Source organism: Oncorhynchus clarkii, chromosome 16 (genome assembly GCF_045791955.1).
Source record: "Oncorhynchus clarkii lewisi isolate Uvic-CL-2024 chromosome 16, UVic_Ocla_1.0, whole genome shotgun sequence".
NCBI lineage: Eukaryota > Metazoa > Chordata > Actinopteri > Salmoniformes > Salmonidae > Oncorhynchus > Oncorhynchus clarkii.
Window position 1 is genome coordinate 10,940,778 of NC_092162.1, and position 20,411 is coordinate 10,961,188.

Genomic DNA, 20,411 nt, shown 5'->3' on the forward strand with positions numbered 1-20,411 from the left:
GAGTTTGGTAGAGGAGTCTGGTAGAGGAGTCTTGTATAGGAGTCTATAGTGTTTCTCCTGTTGAAACACTTTTACAACCAAGTTGACGACTGCCTGATTTTAAATGAACGAAATATGTTGGTTGGGTGACTAAACTATCTAACCTTGTTATCGTGTTTAATGGACAAATAGTCTGCAGACACATGACGCATACAGCAGCAGAACAACGTGTCGTGTTCACACAAAACCAAACCCACGCTGCGCCTGCGTCGGACTGTTTCTAACTGTGGTTGATGCTGGACACTATTTACCGTGAGTTTTTCAAACCGTGGTAATCAAACACAGTTTTAATGATGATTCAAATTTGAAACGGGTAATACCGTGATTTATCGTGAAACCGACTAAACGTTTCATCCCTGGTAGACATTCTGACCTTCATGAGGGGGATTATTCAATGAAATGGCTACACTGTAAAACCAAGTGTTTAGGATCTGAACACATAACTAAACGCTTTTCTGTAGCACGTTTTAAACACCTCAAGGCATTTAGAATGCCAATGAAACTGCATCACAGTGTTTATATTGTAAACACCAGAACGTGTTTAATCCTTGTGACACGTTTTAAACACATGAATACATTTATTCAGCACAAGACGTTCAGGTTTTAACCGCTAAACACTGGGTGTGAAGCCGTAATTTCCTATTTCCCAGCATGCCTTTCGAGTGAATGTGAGAGATACCCACTAATGACTCTGCTTGTTAGTGACAGAGACATGGTTCTTGTGTTCAATTACATCTATTCTTGAAGCCTTCACTAAGTGATTGCTTAAGTGAATGTTTTTGAATTAAAACTAAACCCTTTATGACCTCATATTATACATTTCATAAGGCCTTTAGTTATGGCCTCGTTATCCTTGACATTTTGGTCTGAAAATAATGGGCCACATCAGACCTGCAATTAACAGTACGCTGGTTTGTGAAGTGATTAGTAATTCCTATCGAAATCCAGCCAGAGGGAAGATATCCAAGAATTTGAATATTTGATCACAAACAAGAAAAAAATAAACCTGAAACAATGGACGCTGGGAAATATGATAATGAGGCCACTACCGCGTCTGTTTCACTCTGAGAGACTTCAAGGAAAGGAACTCTACACAGTCGAGTAACAAGAGCACTCAACGATTTGAAAATAATGATTGAATCAAATGTCCTGTTCAGTTATATGTAGGTAAGGTGACAGACATTCGTAACACTGATCTGAATAAAAGGCATACATTTTTTTTAGGACCACAGGACAGTAGGAAAGTAAACGCTATTGTTTAAAAATCTGAACACTTAGGAGATATAGGTGTTCTCCTGGTTGGAAAGCGACAGGAAAAAGATGACTATCATGTTTAATCTAGCCTCAATGGCAAATCTAAATACCTAATGGTTGAGTTTTAAACACTGACATTTAGTTTATGAGTGTGTCACATGTTTCTGGTCTTACAGTGTACTGTGTCATTACAGAACTGAAGCCAATGTGGACAGTCTTCTGGGAAACGGAAACATGTTTTATGGATGAAGGAAGATGCTCACATACACACTACACACACAACACCGTAATATTCTTGTTTTGTATGTGTATCAGGAAGAGCTGAACAGAGGGAAACCTAACTGGGAACACCTAAGTGAGGAACTTCATGTTCTCATCACAGTGGAAGACTCACACAACAGAGCTCAGATCAAACTACAAAGAGCTACCGCAGAGGTCAAGAAACTGCTCGTACCAGCTGTGAGTACCAGGAGTTTCATGCTATAAGTGTGTGTGTGTGTGTGTGTGTGTGTGTGTGTGTGTGTGTGTGTGTGTGTGTGTGTGTGTGTGTGTGTGTGTGTGTGTGTGTGTGTGTGTGTGTGTGTGTGTGTGTGTGTGTGTGTGTGTGTGTGTGTGTGTGTGTGTGTGTGTGTGTGTGTGTGTGTGTGTCTGTGTGTGTGTGTGTCTGTGTGTCTGTGTGTGTGTTGGGGAGTTGGGTAATTCGCCAGGCAGCATGTATAAAGGCGTAACCATGGTAATGCATGTGAAATTAGGGGATGAATGGAGAGACTGTTCACACTTTCTCTTCACTCTATCACTCCTTTCACTCCTCACACTTAATGAATTCCCTCTTCCTCTCTCTCTCTCTCTATTTTCTCACATCAACTCTTTCCATGTGTCCTCAACATTTCTCCCATTCTCTTAGCCTCCTACCCTCTCCCCACACCTCACACAGACACATTATTGCTAACAATGTTGCTCTACTGAAATTCAACTTTGAATAGAGTAGTTATGAACCCCCAAACAAACTCTCAGATCACACTGCATTGATTTACAGTAATATAACTAATGCCCCCTGTGAACTTATTCTGTCCCGCCCCTGTCTCTTAAATTGTCCAATCAGGTCGCAGTATCAATACCAGAGAGGTTATAATGATACATGTTAAAGGTCCATTGCAGCCGTTTTTATCTCAATATCAAATTATTTCTGGGTGACAATTAAGTACCTTAATGTGATTGTTTTAAAATTAGAATTGTAAAACATTTACAAAAATAGCTTCTTAGGAAAGAGCCATTTCTCAAACAAGAGTTTTGCAGGGGAAACTTAAAACTAACTGTTATTGGCTGAGAGGTTTTTCGATCTATTAACTAATTTACTGCATGGAAGGTCGTGGAAGGTCATGGAAGGCCAAAACTCCATCCCACCAAAACTTTTCAAGCAGCTCTTACACTAAAAATGCATTATCAGAATTTTCACAATTTAACAGTATTGTTCCAACCTCATAGTGTGGAAATATATATAAAACACAGGAAAATCACATTTTTGGCCTTTAACTTAACACAGAAAATCAGAGTGTGTGGGTATGGGTTAATGATACAGTTGAAGTCGGAAGTTTACATACACTTAGGATGGAGTCATTAAAACTCGTTTTTCAACCACTCCACAAATTTATTTTAACAAACTATAGTTTTGCATGTCGGTTAGGACACCTAATTTGTGCATGACACAAGTAATTTTTCCAACAGTTGTTTACAGACAGATTATTTCACTTATAATTAACTGTATCACAATTTCAGTGGGTCAGAAGTTTACATACACTAAGTTGACTGTGCCTTTAAACAGCTTGGAAAATTCCAGAAAATTATGTCATTGACATCATTTAAGTCAATTAGAGGTGTACTTGTGGATGTATTTCAAGGCCTACCTTCAAACTCAGTGCCTCTTTGCTTGACATCATGGAAAAATCCAAAGATATCAGTCAAGACCTCAGCAAAATTGTAGACCTCCACAAGTCTGGTTCATCCTTAGGAGCAATTTCCAAACGCCTGAAGGTACCACATTCAACTGTACAAACAATAGTACGCAAGTATAAACACAGTGGGACCACGCAGCCATCATACTGCTCAGGAAGGAGCGTCTCCTATAGATGAACGTACTTTGGTGCGAAAAGTGCAAATCATTCCCAGAACAACAGCAAAGAACCTTGTGAAGATGCTGGAGGAAACCGGTACAAAAGTATCTATATCCACAGTAAAACGAGTCCTATATCGACATAACCTGAAAGGCCGCTCAGCAAGGAAGAAGCCACTGCTCCAAAACCGTTTGGCCATAATGACCATCGTTATGTTTGGAGGAAAAAGGGGAGGCTTGCAAGCCGAGAACACCATCCCATCCTTGAAGCACGGGGGTGGCAGCATCATGTTGTGGGTGTGCTTTGCTGCAGGAGGGACTGGTGCACTTCACAAAATAGATGGCATCATGAGGTAGGAAAATTATGTGGATATATTGAAGCAACATTTCAAGACATCAGTCAGGAAGTTAAAGCTTGGTGGCAAATGGGTTTTCCAAATGGACAATGACCCCAAGCATACTTCCAAAGTTGTGGCAAAATGGCTTAAGGACAACAAGGTCAAGGTATTGGAGTGGCCATCACAGAGCCCTGACCTCAATCCCATCAAACATTTGTGGGCAGAACTGAAAAAGCGTGTGTGAGCGAGGAAAGACAATGCTACTAAATACTAATTGAGTGTATGTAAACTTCTGACCCACTGGGAATGTGATGAAAGAAATAAAAGCTGAAATAAATAATTCTCTCTACTGCTATTCTGACATTTCACATTATTAAAATAAAGTGGTGATCCTAACTGACGTAAAACAGGGAATTTTTACTAGGATTAAATGTCAGGAATTGAAAAACTGAGTTTAAATGTATTTGGCTAAGGTATATGTAAACTTCCGACTTCAACTGTATCTGTTAGTTTAACCTGACCTAGCTGTACATCCCTCACAATCTGTTGGCCAGAGCGCAGCATAATCCAATCTTCAACCAACTGTGTGTGTGTGTGTGTGTGTGTGTGTGTGTGTGTGTGTGTGTGTGTGTGTGTGTGTGTGTGTGTGTGTGTGTGTAGGCTGATGGAGAGGACAGCCTAAAAAAGATGCAGCTAATGGAGCTCGCCATTCTCAACGGAACCTACAGAGACGCCAACATCAAGCAACGTAAGGATGACATCATCATGAAGCGCCTGTCCTGAAACTGACTTTTTGAGGGAGGTGTTTTTTCCATTTAGTAATGGATTGTCTATTTGTTCTTTCTCTCGGTCTCTCTCTCTCTATGTTTCTGTGGGTGTGTGTCTGTGGGTGTGTCTGTGGGTGTGGCTGTGTCTGTGGGTGTGTCTGTGTGTGTGTGGGTGCATGATGTGTGTAGCCACTATGGCCTTCTCCCTAGCCTCCTCTCAGCAGCCTCGGCTCATCTCCAGCCCCTCCCCTGTCATGCAGCAGGCTATGCGGAGCCCCGCCCCTGGTCAACAGCCCAACCTCATGCCTCACCTGATTCGACAGATCCAGAGTCAGCAGGCCCTCATGCAAGGAGCCAATCAGCACGCAGCACTGATGCAGCAATCACCTGAATCAGGAGGGTTCTTCTACGCTCCCTACGAATATTCCCCCTACACCCTAACTCCATCTATACTAGAATACCCCATGGACACTACTGGTGTACTAGGTAAACACAGATACACTGATACACTGATACAGACAGACAATTATAGCATGAAACTCCTGGTACTCACAGCTGGTACGAGCAGTTTCTTGACCTCTGCGGTAGCTCTTTGTAGTTTGATCTGAGCTCTATTGTGTGAGTCTTCCACTGTGATGAGAACATGAAGTTCCTCACTTAGGTGTTCCCAGATAGGTTTCGCTCTGTTCAGCTCACACACACACACACACAGATCAAGTTGATTTGGGCATGAGGGTTGTGTTGTTGTGTTGTGACCTTGTTCTATTTCTCTCTCTGTCTCCAGGTATGGCTTTCCAAACCAAAGGCTGAGAGATCAACTCTCTCCTACACATGGACCTCTCACACACGCACACATACACACACGCACACACACACACACACACACACACACACACACACACACACACACACACACACACACACACACACACACTGGACAGGCTTATCTGAAATGGGACTCTTGCCTGTCTTCTTAATGATTATGTCACTGTTTGATGATGTCACTGTTTGATGGTGTCACTGTTAACCTCCTGTGTTTTGGTGATGTGGTTGCGCGGTGAGCAGGAGCGATGACGGCTCAGGTGCAACGCCACAATATGAGAGCCCATCCTTACCAAAGAGTAGTGAACACCGACAGAGGTCAGTTAGATCACCAGACTGTGTGAGTGGGAATACGCATTCGTGAGTGGTTTTGATTGTGTTTGCCCGACAGTGTGTGTGTGTCCGTCAGTTGACCTATGTGTGCCGCCTGCTAAGAGAGGAATGAGAGGAAAGTCAAACAGTGGGGCTGTGTGTAAATGTCTAACAACAGTCTGTTGTCCCCTGCTTTTAGAATGGACCTTTCCTCCATCTGACTGTGACCTTGTGATTCTCAGAGTTCTGAGAGCTCTCTTTACATACTATGTTTCTCACTCTCTTTCTCACTGTCTCTCCTCTCTACTCTTTCTCTCCTCTCCCCTCTCCCCTCTCCTCTCTCTCTCTGTCCTTCTCTCTCTACTCTTTCTCTCCTCTCCCCTCTCCTCTCTCTCTCTGTCCTTCTCTCTCTGTCCTCCTCTCTCTCCCCTCTCCATCTCTCCCCCTCCTTTATATATATATATATATATATATATATATATATATACATACATACATACACACACACACACACACACACACACACACACACAGTTCAAGATGGAAGTTTACATACATACACCTTAGCCAAATAGATTTAAACTCAGTTTTTCACAATTCCTGACATTTAATCCTAAACAAAAATCCCTGTCTTAGGTCAGTTAGGATCACCACTTTATTTTAAGAATGACGAAATGTCAGAATAATAGTAGAGAGAATGATTTATTTCAGCTTTTATTTCTTTCATCACATTCCCTGTTTACATACACTCAATTAGTATTTAGTAACATTGCCTTTACATTGTTTTACTTGGGTGAATTTTAGCCCATTCCTCCTGACAGAGCTGGTGTAACTGAGTCGGGTTTTTAGGCCTCCTTGCTCGCACACGCTTTTTCAGTTCTGCCCACAAATGTTCTATAGAATTGAGGTCAGGGCTTTGTGATGACCACTCCAATACCTTGACTTTGTTGTCCTTAAGCCATTTTGCCACAACTTTGGAAGTATGCTTGAGGTCATTGTCCATTTGGAAGACCCATTTGCGACCAAGCTTTAACTTCCTGACTGATGTCTTGAGATGTTGCTTCAATATATCCATATCATTTTCCCTCATCATGATGCCATCTATTTTGTGAAGTGCACCAGTCCCTTCTGCAGCAAAGCACCACATGATGTTGCCACCCCAGTGCTTCACGGTTGGGATGATATTCTTCGGCTTGCAAGCCTCCCCCTTTTTCCTCCAAATATAACGATGGTCATTATGGCCAAACAGTTCTATTTTTGTTTCATCAGACCAGAGGACATTTCTCCAAAAAGTACGATCTTTGTCCCCATGTGCAGTTGCAAACCAAAAGTCTGGCTTTTTTATGGTGGTTGTGGAGCAGTGGCTTCTTCCTTGCTGAGCGTCCTTTCAGGTTATATCGATATAGGAATTGTTTTACTGTAGATATAGATACTTTTGTACCTGTTTCCTCCAGCATCTTCACAAGGTCCTTTGTTGTTGTTCTGGGATTGATTTGCACTTTTTGCACCAAGGTACGTTCATCTCTAGGAGACAGAACGCGTCTCCTTCCTCCTTCCTACTATTTTTTTGTACAGATGAATGTGGCTCCTTCAGGCGTTTGGAAATTGCTCCCAAGGATGAACCAGACTTGTGGAGGTCTACAATTTTTTTTGCTGAGGTCTTGGCTGATTTCTTTTGATTTTCCCAAGCAAATAGGCACTGAGTTTGAAGGTACCTCCAATGTACACCTCCAATTGACTCAAATTATGTCAATTAGCCTATCAGAAGCTTCTAAAGCCATGACATAATTTTCTGGAATTTTCCAAGCTGTTTAAAGGCACAGTCAACTTAGTGTATGTAAAATTCTGACCCACTGGAATTGTGATACAGTATGATATAAGTGAAATAATCTGTCTGTAAACAATTGTTGGAAAAATTACTTGTTTCATGCACAAAGTAGATGTCCTAACCGACTTGCCAAAACTATAGTTTGTTAACAAGAAATTTGTGAAGTGGTTGAAAAACAAGTTTTAATGACTCTAACCTAAGTGTATGTAAACTTGCAACTTCAACTGTATATACATACATACATACATACAGAACCAGTCAAAAGTTTGGACACACCTACTCATTCAAGGGTTTTTCTTTATTTGTACTATTTTCTACATTGTAGAATAATAGTGAAGACATCAAAACTATGAAATAACACATATGGAATCATGTAGTTAGAAAAAATTGTTAAACAAATAAAAATATATTTGAGATTTCTCAAAATAGACACCCTTTGCCTTGATGACAGCTTTGCACACTCTTGGCATTCTCTCAACCTGCTTCATGAGGAATGCTTTTCCAACAGTCTTGAAGGAGTTCCCACATATGCTGAGTACTTGTTGGCTGCTTTTCCCTCACTCTGTCCAACTCATACCAATCCATCTCAGTTGGGTTAGGACCATCACTCTTCTTCTTGGTCAAATAACCCTTACACAGAATGGAGGTGTGTTTTGGGTCATTGTCCTGTTGAAAAACAAATGACAGTCCCACTAAGCTCAAACCAGATGGGATGGTGAATGCTGTGGTAGCCATACTGGTTAAGTGTGCATTGAATTCTAAATAAATAACAGACAGTGTCACCAGCAAATCACCATCACACCACCTCCTCCTCCATGCTTCATGGTGGGAACCACACATGCAGAGATCATCCATTCACTTACTCTGCATCTCACAAAGACAGCGGTTGGAACCAAAAATCTTACATTTGGATTCATCAGACCAAAGGACAGATTTCCACCAGCTAATGTACATTGCTCGTGTTTCGTGGCTCAAGCAAGTCTCTTCTTCTTATTGGTGTCCTTTAGTAGTGGTTTCTTTGCAGAAATTTGACCGTGAAGGCCTGATTCACGCAGTCTCCTCTGAAGAGTTGAGGTTGGGATGTGTCTGTTACTTGAACTCTGTGAAGCATTTATTTGGGCTGCAATCTGAAGTGCAGTTAACTCTAATGAACTTATCCTTTGCAGCAGAGGTAACTCTGGGTCTTCCTTTCCTTTGGCGGTCCTCATAAGAGCCAGTTTCATCATAGCTCTGGATGGTTTTGGCTACTGCACTTGAGGAAACGTTCAAAATTCTTGAAATGTTCCAGATTGACTGACCTTCATGTCTTAAAGTCATGATGGACTGTCATTTCTCTTTGCTTATATGGACTTGATCTTGGTCAAACGCATTAAGAAGGAAAGAAATTCCACAAAGGCACACCTGTTAATTTAAATGCATTCCAGGTGACTACCTCATGAAGCTGGTTGAGAGAATGCCAAGAGTGTGCAAAGCTGTCATCAAGGCAAATGGTGGCTACTTTGAAGAATCTCAAATATAACATATATTTTAATTTGTTGAACACTTTTTTAGCTACTACATGATTCCATATGTGTTATTTCAAAGTTTTGATGTCTTTATTATTATACAATGTAGAAAATAGTACAAATAAAGAAAAACCCTTGAATGAGAAGGTGTGTCCCTTGCTTCCTCTCTCTCTCTCTCTCTCTCTCTCTCTCTCTCTCTCTCTCTCTCTCTCTCTCTCTCTCTGTCTGTCTCTCTCTCTCTCTCTCTCTCTCTCTCTCTTTCCTGGTTATTTCACTACTGTTCAACCTTAGAGACAAGTAGTCATCTGTTTTTATATTGTCTTAAATTACACCATTCCTTTCATTTGATTGAGTCTTTTATTTATTGATGTGGTTTTATAATGATTGTTTTGTGGATCTCATGGATCAGAGACATACAGTACTTGAAGCTGAAACAGCCACCTCATAGCCGTACTCCATATGATCCTATACTGTGTAGTATATGACCCTATATTTCAAAACGACTACTGAAATCTCTATTAGGAGATTTCCGTAGTGTGTGTGTAAAGTAAGCAGTACTGGACCTTCGGGGTAGGGATGGGTTTACATGAGAGAGAATTTAGATAGACATTCCGTTGTCATCTCATTGTGCGTAGCCTGTTCTTTTTGAGATAATTGTCGTTTTTGCTCTTGTGCTTTCCAAAAATAAATGGATGTTTTCTATAGAGTTTAGACTGTAGACTTGAAGCTCTAATTCATATTTATGAAGCAAACGGTTCAAGGGTTGTTTCGGGTATGACTTTGTGTGTTAAAGTGATATTGGTGTATTCTTGGTGTCACTTTGGTAACAGTAGGACTTGCCTTGCTGTGTGTAAGCTATAGTTCAACTGGTGTACATAGAGAACCAAACCAAAAAAAAATATTATAATAATCTGAAAACCAATGTAAATTATTATAATTTGAAAATATCTGTTAAAAATATCTGTTCTTAATTCCTTCTAAAAAACCACATCTCATAGCATGTCTTGGCTCTCTGTTAACTGCAGGCCTCGTTTCTTCTCTAATGCTTAACAGCAGTCTGGAAATCATCGCCAGATCATTTTTAATCAATTAATTGGTCATCATTGCATTTGGTCTTTTCTGTGAAGACACCATAACGTTACACCGTGACTACTGCTAACCACTGCTGAACCCAACCTCAAGGACCTAGTGGTCATTTCACATGTCTGATCTAGTCCATCAAGGCATTGATGATTAGAACTAGATTATGTGAGACCACTTGTGGTCCACACAAGTCGACTGGGTTGAGAAACACACTGGGTGCGTCAGAGCAGCCTTAGACGTCCGTGACAATGTCACACCCTCACAAGAAACCATACCCTCTGCTCTCTCCATGGTTTCTCAGTCTGTAATGCAGCTAGCCTCACTGTAACAGTGTTCAAACCTTCTACAAAGGCTCTTTTACCATGCCTTCATTAGCAGTACATAAGCATTCATAAGTACCTATGTCAGCAGTCACTGGTTGGCATCTCACATTGTGTCACTTCATGCAGATGCCAGACCTTATGTCAACCTGCGGCTACTGACTTGTAACTGTCAATGTAGTGAAGGTGTTGTGTGTTTGTGTGACTGGAGTAGATCTTTCATGTGGTCATCTTGACACCACTAGCTGACACTAATCTCTTTCTATCTTTTTCTGTGTGTCTTTTTTATGTTCTCATTTCTTTGTGTATGTCCGTCTGTCTCCTAACCCCCCCCCCCCAGCTGCCACGGCAACTAATCCCTGACCTCTGCCCACTGATGACCCACCCGTCTCCGCCCGTGCCTCGCTCGTTGCCATGCTCTGGACAGCAGCCACGCCCCTCCCCCAGAGTCACCTCTGCCTAACCAACCAGAGACCAGCGGCCATGGTAACGAACCTTCAGGACCCAATCAAGACCCAGTCACCAGCCACACCCACCCAAACACTACACTATCAAGCCATGTGCCCCTTTTAAAGGAAACCCCACAGCCAAACCCCCCAACCACAACCCCCTTTAACCAAATCTCCCCAATCTGCACTGGTCAGATAACCTGGCTCTATTCCTTGCCCTGCACTGAGTCGATGTGGAGCTATAATATTATAATAATTCAATAATCCAAATCATAACAGTCATATGTGTGATCATAATTATACTTGTCGAGCACACTGACCCTCCACGGCCACTAGTCTGACTGTCCCTGTTCTCAAAACGTCACTGTCACACAAAACGTTACTTAGATCGGGTTTTACCAGGTCACACCAGTTTCACACGATGTCCTCTCTAAGACTAGAGTCTCGACTGTTGCACCATGCCTGCCTTTCGACAGTGAGCTGAGCCTATCTGATGTGTAAGATCTAAGCTCTCCAGGTATACTCTCAACCACAACGTCACAGTATTATAGAAATGCGGAGAACCAAGTGCCTTTTAGTTATTTAAATAGATCTGTTACAGGCCAGCCTTTTTATGAAGGCTTTCTAACCTCCATGAAAGAGGAATAACCTGACGCCATCTTTTCTATCTCTCAACACAGTGAAAGAGATGTGCATTTTACAGACACCATCTCAATGTTGTGATTTAACATAAACCCACATGTCTTCTGGGTTTAGAGTGAAGTGCCAAAGGGTTTGTTCCTTCCGTCTGTGCAGTAGGACCTTCTCAGAACAGTATTAATGTTGTGTGTTTATTTTATTTTGGGGAGTGGCGTTTATGTATTTGTGTGTGTGTGTGTGTGTCTGCCTTTGAGAACACACTCTATCGTATAGTGTTGTGTTATTAGATGTGTGTGTTACATATTTGAGCCCCTAACTAGCCTCTTGCCAAGCGGTTGTTTTTACTCCACACAAACCGTCTCCTTCAAGACAAAACAGGGACAATACTGTACAACATCTGTAACATCTGTTTTATAATGCAATTTTATATTATATTTTTTATGTGAGAAATAACATTAAATTATGTTTTCAGATAAGAACAGTATACCTTACTATGAATATATTTTTTCATTCAGTTTAAGAGCTAATATTGCCTCCAACCAATGTGCCATTCACAAAGTGTCCGGAGTGTTTTTAAAGTCCTGATATACTGAAAACCTTCAAATGTTCTGGAAGATTCTTGTTTTTCAAGATAATCTCAGTGTTGCTTACCTTCTGTAACTTCTGTGTGTAAAGGAGGATTAACTCTGTAGTACTGAATATTAATCTTTGTACTAACTGACCCGTCCTGTACTGTTAACCTCTTTACTCATATCTGTCTCTGCTTTGGTTTCTTTTCAAATATAAACTGTGTGAATCAGATCATTAAAAAGTGTTGTTAATGTTTAACGTTTTAAAAGCTGGTAAAAATAATAATAATAACTCTTTGTACTGGGAAAACGATAACATATTATTAAACTGGTAGTTTTAAAAAAAACTAACAAACTTTGTCACTTTTTCTCTGTAGCATCTAAAGTTTCCTCAGAGCTTCCTTTCTGCGTACTAATCTTAGACACACTGCAGATACTATTGGAATACACGTATATACTTTAGAAAGAAAGTAGGCCAGACATACTTGTTCCCCCTTCCCCATCATCTCTCTGGCTCTCTCCCACTCAAACAGCTAGACAGATTTTAAAAAGGAGATTCCAAGGTGATGGGCAATCTGAAGCAAATCGATTGTGCAACCTAACCTCACTCACTCACTCACTCACTCACACCTACCTACCCACACACAAACATGCAAACACATCTGCTGAGCGAACTATACTGGAACACTGTGGCTCTCCCTAACGTATAGTATCTCTCTCATTCCACAGTTAATTACAGCCATGTGTCATATTTTAACTGCTGTACATTCTCTGTCTCGAAGACTGCACCCAAGCACACATACAGTATATAGACCTATAAAATATTTCTTTGACAGGGCTGTCAGTGGGTTGTTCTCTCCTTGCCCTTCCTGCACCCTCTCTGGGTGTAATTGAGGTAATTGAGCCCCAGGCTTGGCTCTGGGCCTGTGTTCCGGATACTGCCCCTGCAGCTGTTGGGGGAGAAGGAGTATGATCTGGCAACCCGCTGGACTAGAGTGTGGGAGCAAGAACATCAATATGACATTCCTATGGAAGGAGAGTGGGCTAAAAGAGAAAGATTGAGAATGAGTGCGAGGGAGAAGAAGAAATGCGAAGGAAGAGAAGATAAAAGGTTTGCCTTTCCCCATGTGCTCCCTTTTCCTACTGCGTCATTCTCCCATTTGGGGTTTGAGGCAGATGCACCTGTCAGAAACATCTAGAACAGTGTGTGTGTGTGTGTGTGTGTGTGTGTGCTCTCGATTTTGGCTGTTCCTGTTTTGTCTAGTTTTATGATGTTCAGTCCAGGATCCAGTGGTGGAAAAAGTACCTTAATAGAAAATTACTCAAGAGAAAGTAACCCAGTAAAATACTACTTGAGTAAAAGTCAAAGTATTTTGTTTTAAATATACTTAAGTATCAAAAGTAAATGTAATTGCTAAAATATACTTGGGTATCAAAAGTAAAAGTATAAATCAATTCAAATTCCTTATATTAATCAAACCTGGATAGCCAGGGGCACACCTACACTCAGACATCATTTACAAACGAAGCATTTATGTTTAGTTAGTCAGCCCGATCCGAGACAGTAGAGATGATCAGGGATATTCTCTTGATAAGTGTGTGAATTGGACCATTTTCCTGTCCTGCTAAGCATTCCAAATGTAACGAGTACTTTTGGGTGTCAGGGTAAATGTACATTTTTTTCTTAACGAATGTAGTGAAGTAAAAGTTTATCAACATAAATAGTAAAAGTATTTATCTTAAGTACTTAACACCACTGCCAGGATCTCTCAGACCATCGCCAGACCATGTGGTAAGCTCCTCTCCTCTCTGTCTAATCTAACCTACAGACAATGCTAGCCCACAGCTTCCAACACTCGGATAACCATGTCATTGCTACTTTGAAAGGAAATTCCATATAGCAAGTCAAAACGCACCAATATCTGGGAGTTTTGAGTGAATGAGAAGCTGAGCTTCACTAATCATGTTGAGAAGCTGGTAAAGAAGCTCAAGTTGGGCCTCCCGAGTGGCGTGGCGGTCTAAGGCGTCACTACAGACCCTGGTTCGATCCCAGGCTGTGCACACAATTGGCCCAGCGTCGTCCGGGTTAGGGGAGTGTTTGGCTGGCCAGGATTTCCTTGTCCCATCACGCTCTAGCGACTCCTTGTGGAGGACCGGGAGCCTGTAAGCTGACCTGGGTCGCCAGCTGGACGGTGTTTCCTCCAACACATTGGTGCGGCTGGCTTCCCGGCTTAAGCGAGCAGTGTCAAGAAGCAGTGCGGCTTGGCAGGGTCGTGTTTCGGAGGACACATGGTTCTGGACCTTCGCCTTTCCCGAGTCCATAGGGGAGTTGCAGCGATGACACAAGACTGTAACTACCAATTGGATATCACGAAAATGGGGAGAGAAAGTGGTAAAAAAAAAGAAGAAGCTCATGTTGAGAATAGGTTTTTGTTACCTTTCATAAGGCTTGTTTTTCTTTGGAGCCAGAAAAGTGCTGATACGGTATTCATTCCTGTCTGTGTTGGACTACAGGGATGTCATTTACATGCAAACCTCAAGTTCTACCCTGAAGACACTTGATTCTGTGTAGCATGCAGCCTTTAAGATTGCCACCAACCAAATGCGTCTCACACATCACTGTGATCTCTATAGTGCTGTTGGCTGGTCTTCTTTGACTCCACATAGGCTTAAATATTTGGTATACTATGATCTACACTGAATATACAAACATTAAGAACACCTTCCTGACATTGGGTTGCACCCCCCCCCCCCACCCCCCACCCCCACCCCCACACTTTTGCTCTCAGAACAGCCTCAATTCGTCAGGGCATGGAATCTACAAGGTGTGGAAAGCGTTCCACAGGGATACTGGCCCATGTTGACTCCAAATCTTCCCACAGTTGTCAAGTTGGCTTGATGTCCTTTGGGTGGGTGACACTACACATAAGAAACTGTTGAAGCGTGAAAAATCCAGAAGCGTAGCAGTGTTGCAGCTCTTGACACAAAACAATGTGCCTGGCACCTACTACCAGACCACAGCTTGAAACACCAGAATCTTGATTCCTTGGAGTTTAAAAGTTTGCTTGACTCACATGTTACTGAGGAATGTGATTGTTATTAGGACTTTATGCGGTGGTACATATGGTTGATTTTTATCTACGACATTTGAATGTTTCTGTAGTTGTAACGTATAAATGTTGTTAATTGTGTGTCTATGCCTGATATTTGTCTGAAACATGCCCCCTCTGTCTTGTTTGGACCAGGTCTCACTTGAAAAATAGATTTGATATCAATGAGACTAACCTGGATAAAAAAAGGCTATATCAAATAAAATGGTAAAACACACTGCACTGAGCCTGTTTAAAGAGCCACAATGTTCTCTTCTTGTCTCTGTGACAACAAGCACACACACAAGGGTCCTGTTGAGGCCCCTTTTTCTGTACTGGTTTAGTTCAGCTTTAGTTCAGCTGAGAGAAAAAAGAGAGAGGGTGGAGATAGCAAAGATTGAGAGAGAGAGATCTAGTAACAAGTGTGCATGTGGGAGAGAGAAGAAGAAGAAGATTAAAGATGACATCACAGCTATTTTTCTCACATACACCATTTTATGGGCTGTGCCCCCTCCTCCCTCCTGGTGATTGGCTGAGGATGAGCTAGCCTCTTGGCCAGTGTGTGTGTGTGTGTGTGTGTGTGCGTGTGTGTGTGTGTGTGCGTGCGTGCGTGCGTGTGTGTGTGTGTGTGAGTGAGTGAGACTGAATAGGGTATTGTATGAGGCCAGCGGGTTCACATATCTCCCATACGGAGACAACAGTTACTCAGACTGTGCCAGGCAGCTTGAACACACACACACACACACACACACACACACACACACACACACACACACACACACACACACACACACACACACACACAGCAACAATGACAATCTTCATCGCTCCACTTGGACTGGGCTGAATACACAATAACACAAGGCAGCTACAGTGGCTGCATCTAAATAAGACAGTTGTTATTTGTGGGTGTGTTTTTTTTTATCACAATAACTGTATTCAGTATCTCTCTGACCCACAACAGATGGCTGGACTGTGTAGGCACACTAAGGAGGGCGCAAGCCAAAACATTTGTGTGTGTGGGTGTGTCTATGCAAAGCAAAACAGATTTAGAGGGAACAAAGACTTAACACACACTAAAGTCTAATCAAAGAGAGTACTGGCGGTCTCCATATTCTGGTCACAGATGACATGGGAATTAAAGGGAAGATGAAAGGAGTTAGTTATTATAATCTTTGGGGTCTGGTCTTTCGGTTACAGACGAACTGGCGTTGAGCGATCTAATGTTACTTTGCTTCCATCTAGCGCAATATATTAGTACTTTAACTGACCCTGTGATGTCATGAACTGTCGCAAAAATTATCGGACCTTTTACGCTTCATTTACATCTGAATGTATGGCTTTTGTCATTTCAGTCATCTCAAATGTATTTCGATATGTTTATAGCCCCGTATCAAATGCAATCATTGCTTTATTTCACCCGTTTTACGTTTAGTTATTGACCTCAATGCTGTGTTTACTTTTTTTTTTACGTAATCACCTGTTTGGTCGCTTTACGGCAGAGCGTGGAGGTCAGAGAAACATGATGAAAAGGCGAACCCAACCATCCATTACAAAAAGCTGATCAGTTCAATACCTGACTACTTACAGCAAGACAGTGTACAAACCTATTGAAACGTAAACATATTACTGCGTTGTAGATACCAGGAAATATCGCTATATAGCTTTTCCAACGAGAACTGTCGGTCCCTCGGCTTGCATCACACCGTTTGGTCTGCTAGGCTAGCTAGCTAGCTCACCCAACCAGCATCTCCAGTCCGAAGCATTTGCCGGGTGAGTCTCCAGATCTTCCCCAGATATGGACAACAATGCCCCCGGATCGGGAGGGAAAGGTGGCTTCGGGAGTCTCTTTGGCGGAAGCGAATACTCCAACACAGAACTCGCCGGTGTCCCATGTAAGTGCTCTTACCAATTTATGCATGTACCTAGCTAGCATGCTAACTAGTGTTAGCTAGACAAGTTGACATCACAGAGTTGGTTAAGGTTTATGTTGAACATGCAACTGTTGAATTGTCCAATTTTCTACACAGTGACCGGAATGAGCCCCCTGTCACCTTATCTCAATGTCGACCCCCGCTACCTCGTACAGGTAAGATATTCTAGTTAGCTAGTAGCATACATTTGACCTCAATCAATAAATGTAGAATTGAATTGTGACATTCCCAATGACATGTAGACTAAGATCACAGATGTTAACCTGTGTTTGTTCCAGGACACAGATGAGTTCATTCTGCCCACCGGGGCCAGCAAAACCAGGGGGAGGTTTGAACTGGCCTTTTTCACCATTGGGGGCTGCTGCATCACAGGTGAGATGCATACTCCCTCCCCCCGTTTCTCTGTCTCTCCCTCTTTCATCTCTTCTTTCGGTCCCTTTCACTCCCCTCTCTGTCCCTTTCACCTCCCTCTCCCAGATTAAGTTATGTTGTCTGCTGGTTCGGCTCGTATCTGATTCTCTCCGTCTCTAGGAGCTGCGTTTGGGACAGTGAATGGTCTGAGGATGGGGTTGAAGGATACAAGAGAAATGGGCTGGACTAAACCTCGCAACGTCCAGTAAGCACCACTATGTTCCTCCAGTAGTATGTGACTTTAGTGTTATCACGTTGGAGGCGGGTCTTAGTCATGCTAATAGAAATGCTATATCGTATGGTGGCGGCAGGGTAGCCTTGTGGTTAGAGTGTTGGACTAGTAACCGAAAGTTCAAATTCCTGAGCTGACAAGGTACAAATCTTTTGTTCTGCCCCTGAACAGACAGTTAACCCACTGTTCCTAGGCCGTCATTGAAAATAAGAATTTGTTCTTGCCTAGTTAAATAAAGGTAAAATAATAAAATGGTGCTCTATATACTGCTCTCTGATTGACCTTGACCGCAGGATTCTCAACATGGTGACCAGACAAGGTGCATCGTGGGCCAACACACTGGGCTCTGTTGGTGAGCACTCACATCTTCCTCTCTCCTCCTCATCTCTTCTTCATCACCATGCTATCCAGGTGTCAGGGTCTTCTGTCCTTAGTATTGTTGTATTAACCATTGTGTGTGTGTGTGTGTGTGTGCAGCATTGTTGTACAGTGTATTTGGCGTTGCCATAGAGAAGGCTAGAGGAGCAGAGGATGATATCAACACTGTGGCTGCTGGGACACTCACAGGCATGCTCTTCAAATCCACAGGTAGGTGTGTGTGTGCCCTGTCTGTGATTAGTCTACGTTCGTGTGTCTTGTGTGCTGATATAGAGCCGTGTAAACACCATGGTCTGTCTCACTCATCTTATTGTGTGTTGTGTTTCAGGAGGGCTGAAGGGAGTGGCGCGTGGTGGTCTGGTGGGGTTAGCCTTGTCCGGTGCCTATGCTCTCTACAGCAACTGGGACCATATCAGAGGCGGCTCCTCTTCAAGTCTCTACTGAACACGTCCCTGTCTGTTTGGTTTCATCCAAAATGGCACCCTCTTCCCTCCCTCCAGATCCTCAGGGAATAGTGTGCCAGTAGTCAAACCCCTCCCACACATATCAACAGCCCCCTGTTCACTTCCCAATTTTTTTTAACATTTTTTTTTTTATAAGGGGTTCTGGGATATTGGAAGAAGGACTGAGGTGTCGGTAAACCATGGACAAAATGACCTCTGAGAAACACCCCTCTGTCTCTCTGTCACAACTTCCCCTGCTGCCCCGCCCACCCGGTGACAGCCCAGTCCCTTTGGGGTACCTCCCCTCTCACCCCCCATAGATCTGAAAAGCTATTTCCAAGGGGTTCATGTGTTATTGTATTGGGAACTGATTTTAGAAATGTATCTTTTGTTATATTATTGAATGCTGCGTCTAGTAGCCGGGAAGAGAGAGAGAGAGACATGTTAAGAGTATTTACTAAGCAGAGGGAGACTGGGGCCCTGTTGTAATACTTTTTACATGCCTCCTCCCTCCCTGTGAAGTAGTCACTGATCTGACATGACTGGAGCGATGGAAACAATGCAAATCTGTTTACACCTATACAGTCACGCCCTCCCGAGTGGTGCAGCGGTCTAAGGTACTGCATCTCAGTGCAAGAGGCGTCACTACAGTCCCTGGTTTGAATCTAGGCTGTATCACATCTGGCCGGGATTGGGAGTCCCATAGGGCGGTGCACAATTGGCCCAGCGTCGTCCAGGATTGGCCCGGGGGTAGGCCATCATTGCAAATAAAAACTTGTTCTTAACGGACTTACCTGGTTAAATAAAGGATAAATATAAAAAATTAAATGTCCGATCAGTGATTACTTCGAGGAGGGGCGAAGGAATGATGGATGTATTTGAAGACCTCTGCTGGTGTTACCGACCGGGTATTTAAAGGGCAACTCCTCCACTTTTCAAGCTAATTTTCATTTTCTCCAACACAATACGTGTCAACGTTTTGTGAAAACGGCGCATTTCTACGTTTTGTAGAAAAGAAATGTGAAGTTTAAAAAGTTCTACCTGATAACATCAAAAGTGATTTTCAAACACAGATTTGCAGTGACTTGGGGAGCAGGAACATAGCCTGCCTTGGACTAGAAACCTGTAGGTTTTAATCTTACCCTGTGATGTCTGCTTTTTTAGGACGTTCTTTGAAACCACAGATCCTAGAAACACTGTTTTCACATATGTAGACATTGTTTTGATGATGGATAGGAGGTTGAAAAGCGGTGGAATTAGCCCTTTAAGATGTAATGACTATTAGCTCCCTATTGTAAAGCCTGGTGGTTAGTACAGAGAGCTAAAGCAAGTCTTCTCAGGCAAGGTTAATCACCATCTAAGCATGGTTCATTGAACCACCTCTGCCACACTGGTCTTAGACCTGATCAGAAAGCTGCTGGAAACCATGAATGTAGTCCTGTCTCTTGATGTTGGTTGTCGTCCTTCAGATACAAATCACAAGACTCTTCAAACTAAAGAGCAATGAGAAACTTTCCCAACACACACCCTGCCAAGGCCTTACAATCAGTACTGTTCTAATGCAGCTATTCATAGTGAGTGCTATTTTCCTGTTAGTTGTGCTTGATGCTGGCCTGTTTAATAAGTTGCCTCCAAACAGTACTGGAAGTGTGTATTATCTGTGTCGCCTTGCCTGTTAATCCCACTGTAAGAACAATACAACAAACATTGGAAATGCGAATGTGTTGCCCTGGCTCTTTGTCAGTTGTGCTCATGCTGTTTACATGGTGAAAGCCTGTAGGGGAGGGATATGCCATTCTGTCTGACTGGGTTTGAATTCACCTGCCACAAACTCAGCCACACTATCGGTCAGTAAGCTAAACTAATAACCACAGTGTTCTACATCAGAA

The 20,411-nt window shown here is 42.5% G+C and overlaps 2 protein-coding genes across 7 annotated transcripts in view; both read left to right on the top strand.

Moving 5' to 3' along the window:
• Positions 1-12,382, top strand: part of LOC139367941 (protein quaking-B-like) — a 34,524-nt gene extending 22,142 nt beyond the window's left edge. For 2 of the 6 annotated variants that reach the window (XM_071106342.1, XM_071106339.1), the window contains 5 exons: positions 1,609-1,752; positions 4,402-4,489; positions 4,698-4,994; positions 5,574-5,648; positions 10,719-12,382. In XM_071106342.1, coding sequence (XP_070962443.1) covers positions 1,609-1,752; positions 4,402-4,489; positions 4,698-4,994; positions 5,574-5,648; positions 10,719-10,741 — 627 coding nt within the window. In that variant the 3' untranslated portion in view covers positions 10,742-12,382. Of the gene's footprint in view, positions 1-1,608; positions 1,753-4,401; positions 4,490-4,697; positions 4,995-5,292; positions 5,441-5,573; positions 5,905-10,718 lie in introns of those variants that run through there. The other 4 variants (XM_071106340.1, XM_071106338.1, XM_071106344.1 and 1 more) reach the window with 3 other exon arrangements.
• Positions 12,383-16,606: 4,224 nt separating this feature from the next.
• On the top strand, positions 16,607-20,242 carry LOC139367942 (translocase of inner mitochondrial membrane 23 homolog a (yeast)). The gene is made up of 7 exons (XM_071106345.1): positions 16,607-17,019; positions 17,155-17,213; positions 17,337-17,430; positions 17,590-17,674; positions 17,995-18,053; positions 18,179-18,289; positions 18,408-20,242. Exons 1-7 carry the CDS (start codon positions 16,923-16,925, stop codon positions 18,521-18,523), a joined length of 621 nt encoding a protein of 206 aa, XP_070962446.1. The 5' UTR covers positions 16,607-16,922; the 3' UTR covers positions 18,524-20,242.
• The last annotated feature ends 169 nt before the right edge of the window (positions 20,243-20,411 follow it).

What these genes read in the sequence shown, in the direction of transcription:
- LOC139367942 (XM_071106345.1), top strand. Translation starts at nt 16,923, where the DNA reads ATGGACAACAATGCCCCCGGATCGGGAGGGAAAGGTGGCTTCGGGAGT. An exon ending in AGAACTCGCCGGTGTCCCAT is followed by an intron (nt 17,020 to 17,154) that starts GTAAGTGCTCTT and finishes TTTTCTACACAG; the next exon opens with TGACCGGAATGAGCCCCCTG. An exon ending in CATGCTCTTCAAATCCACAG is followed by an intron (nt 18,290 to 18,407) that starts GTAGGTGTGTGT and finishes GTTGTGTTTCAG; the next exon opens with GAGGGCTGAAGGGAGTGGCG.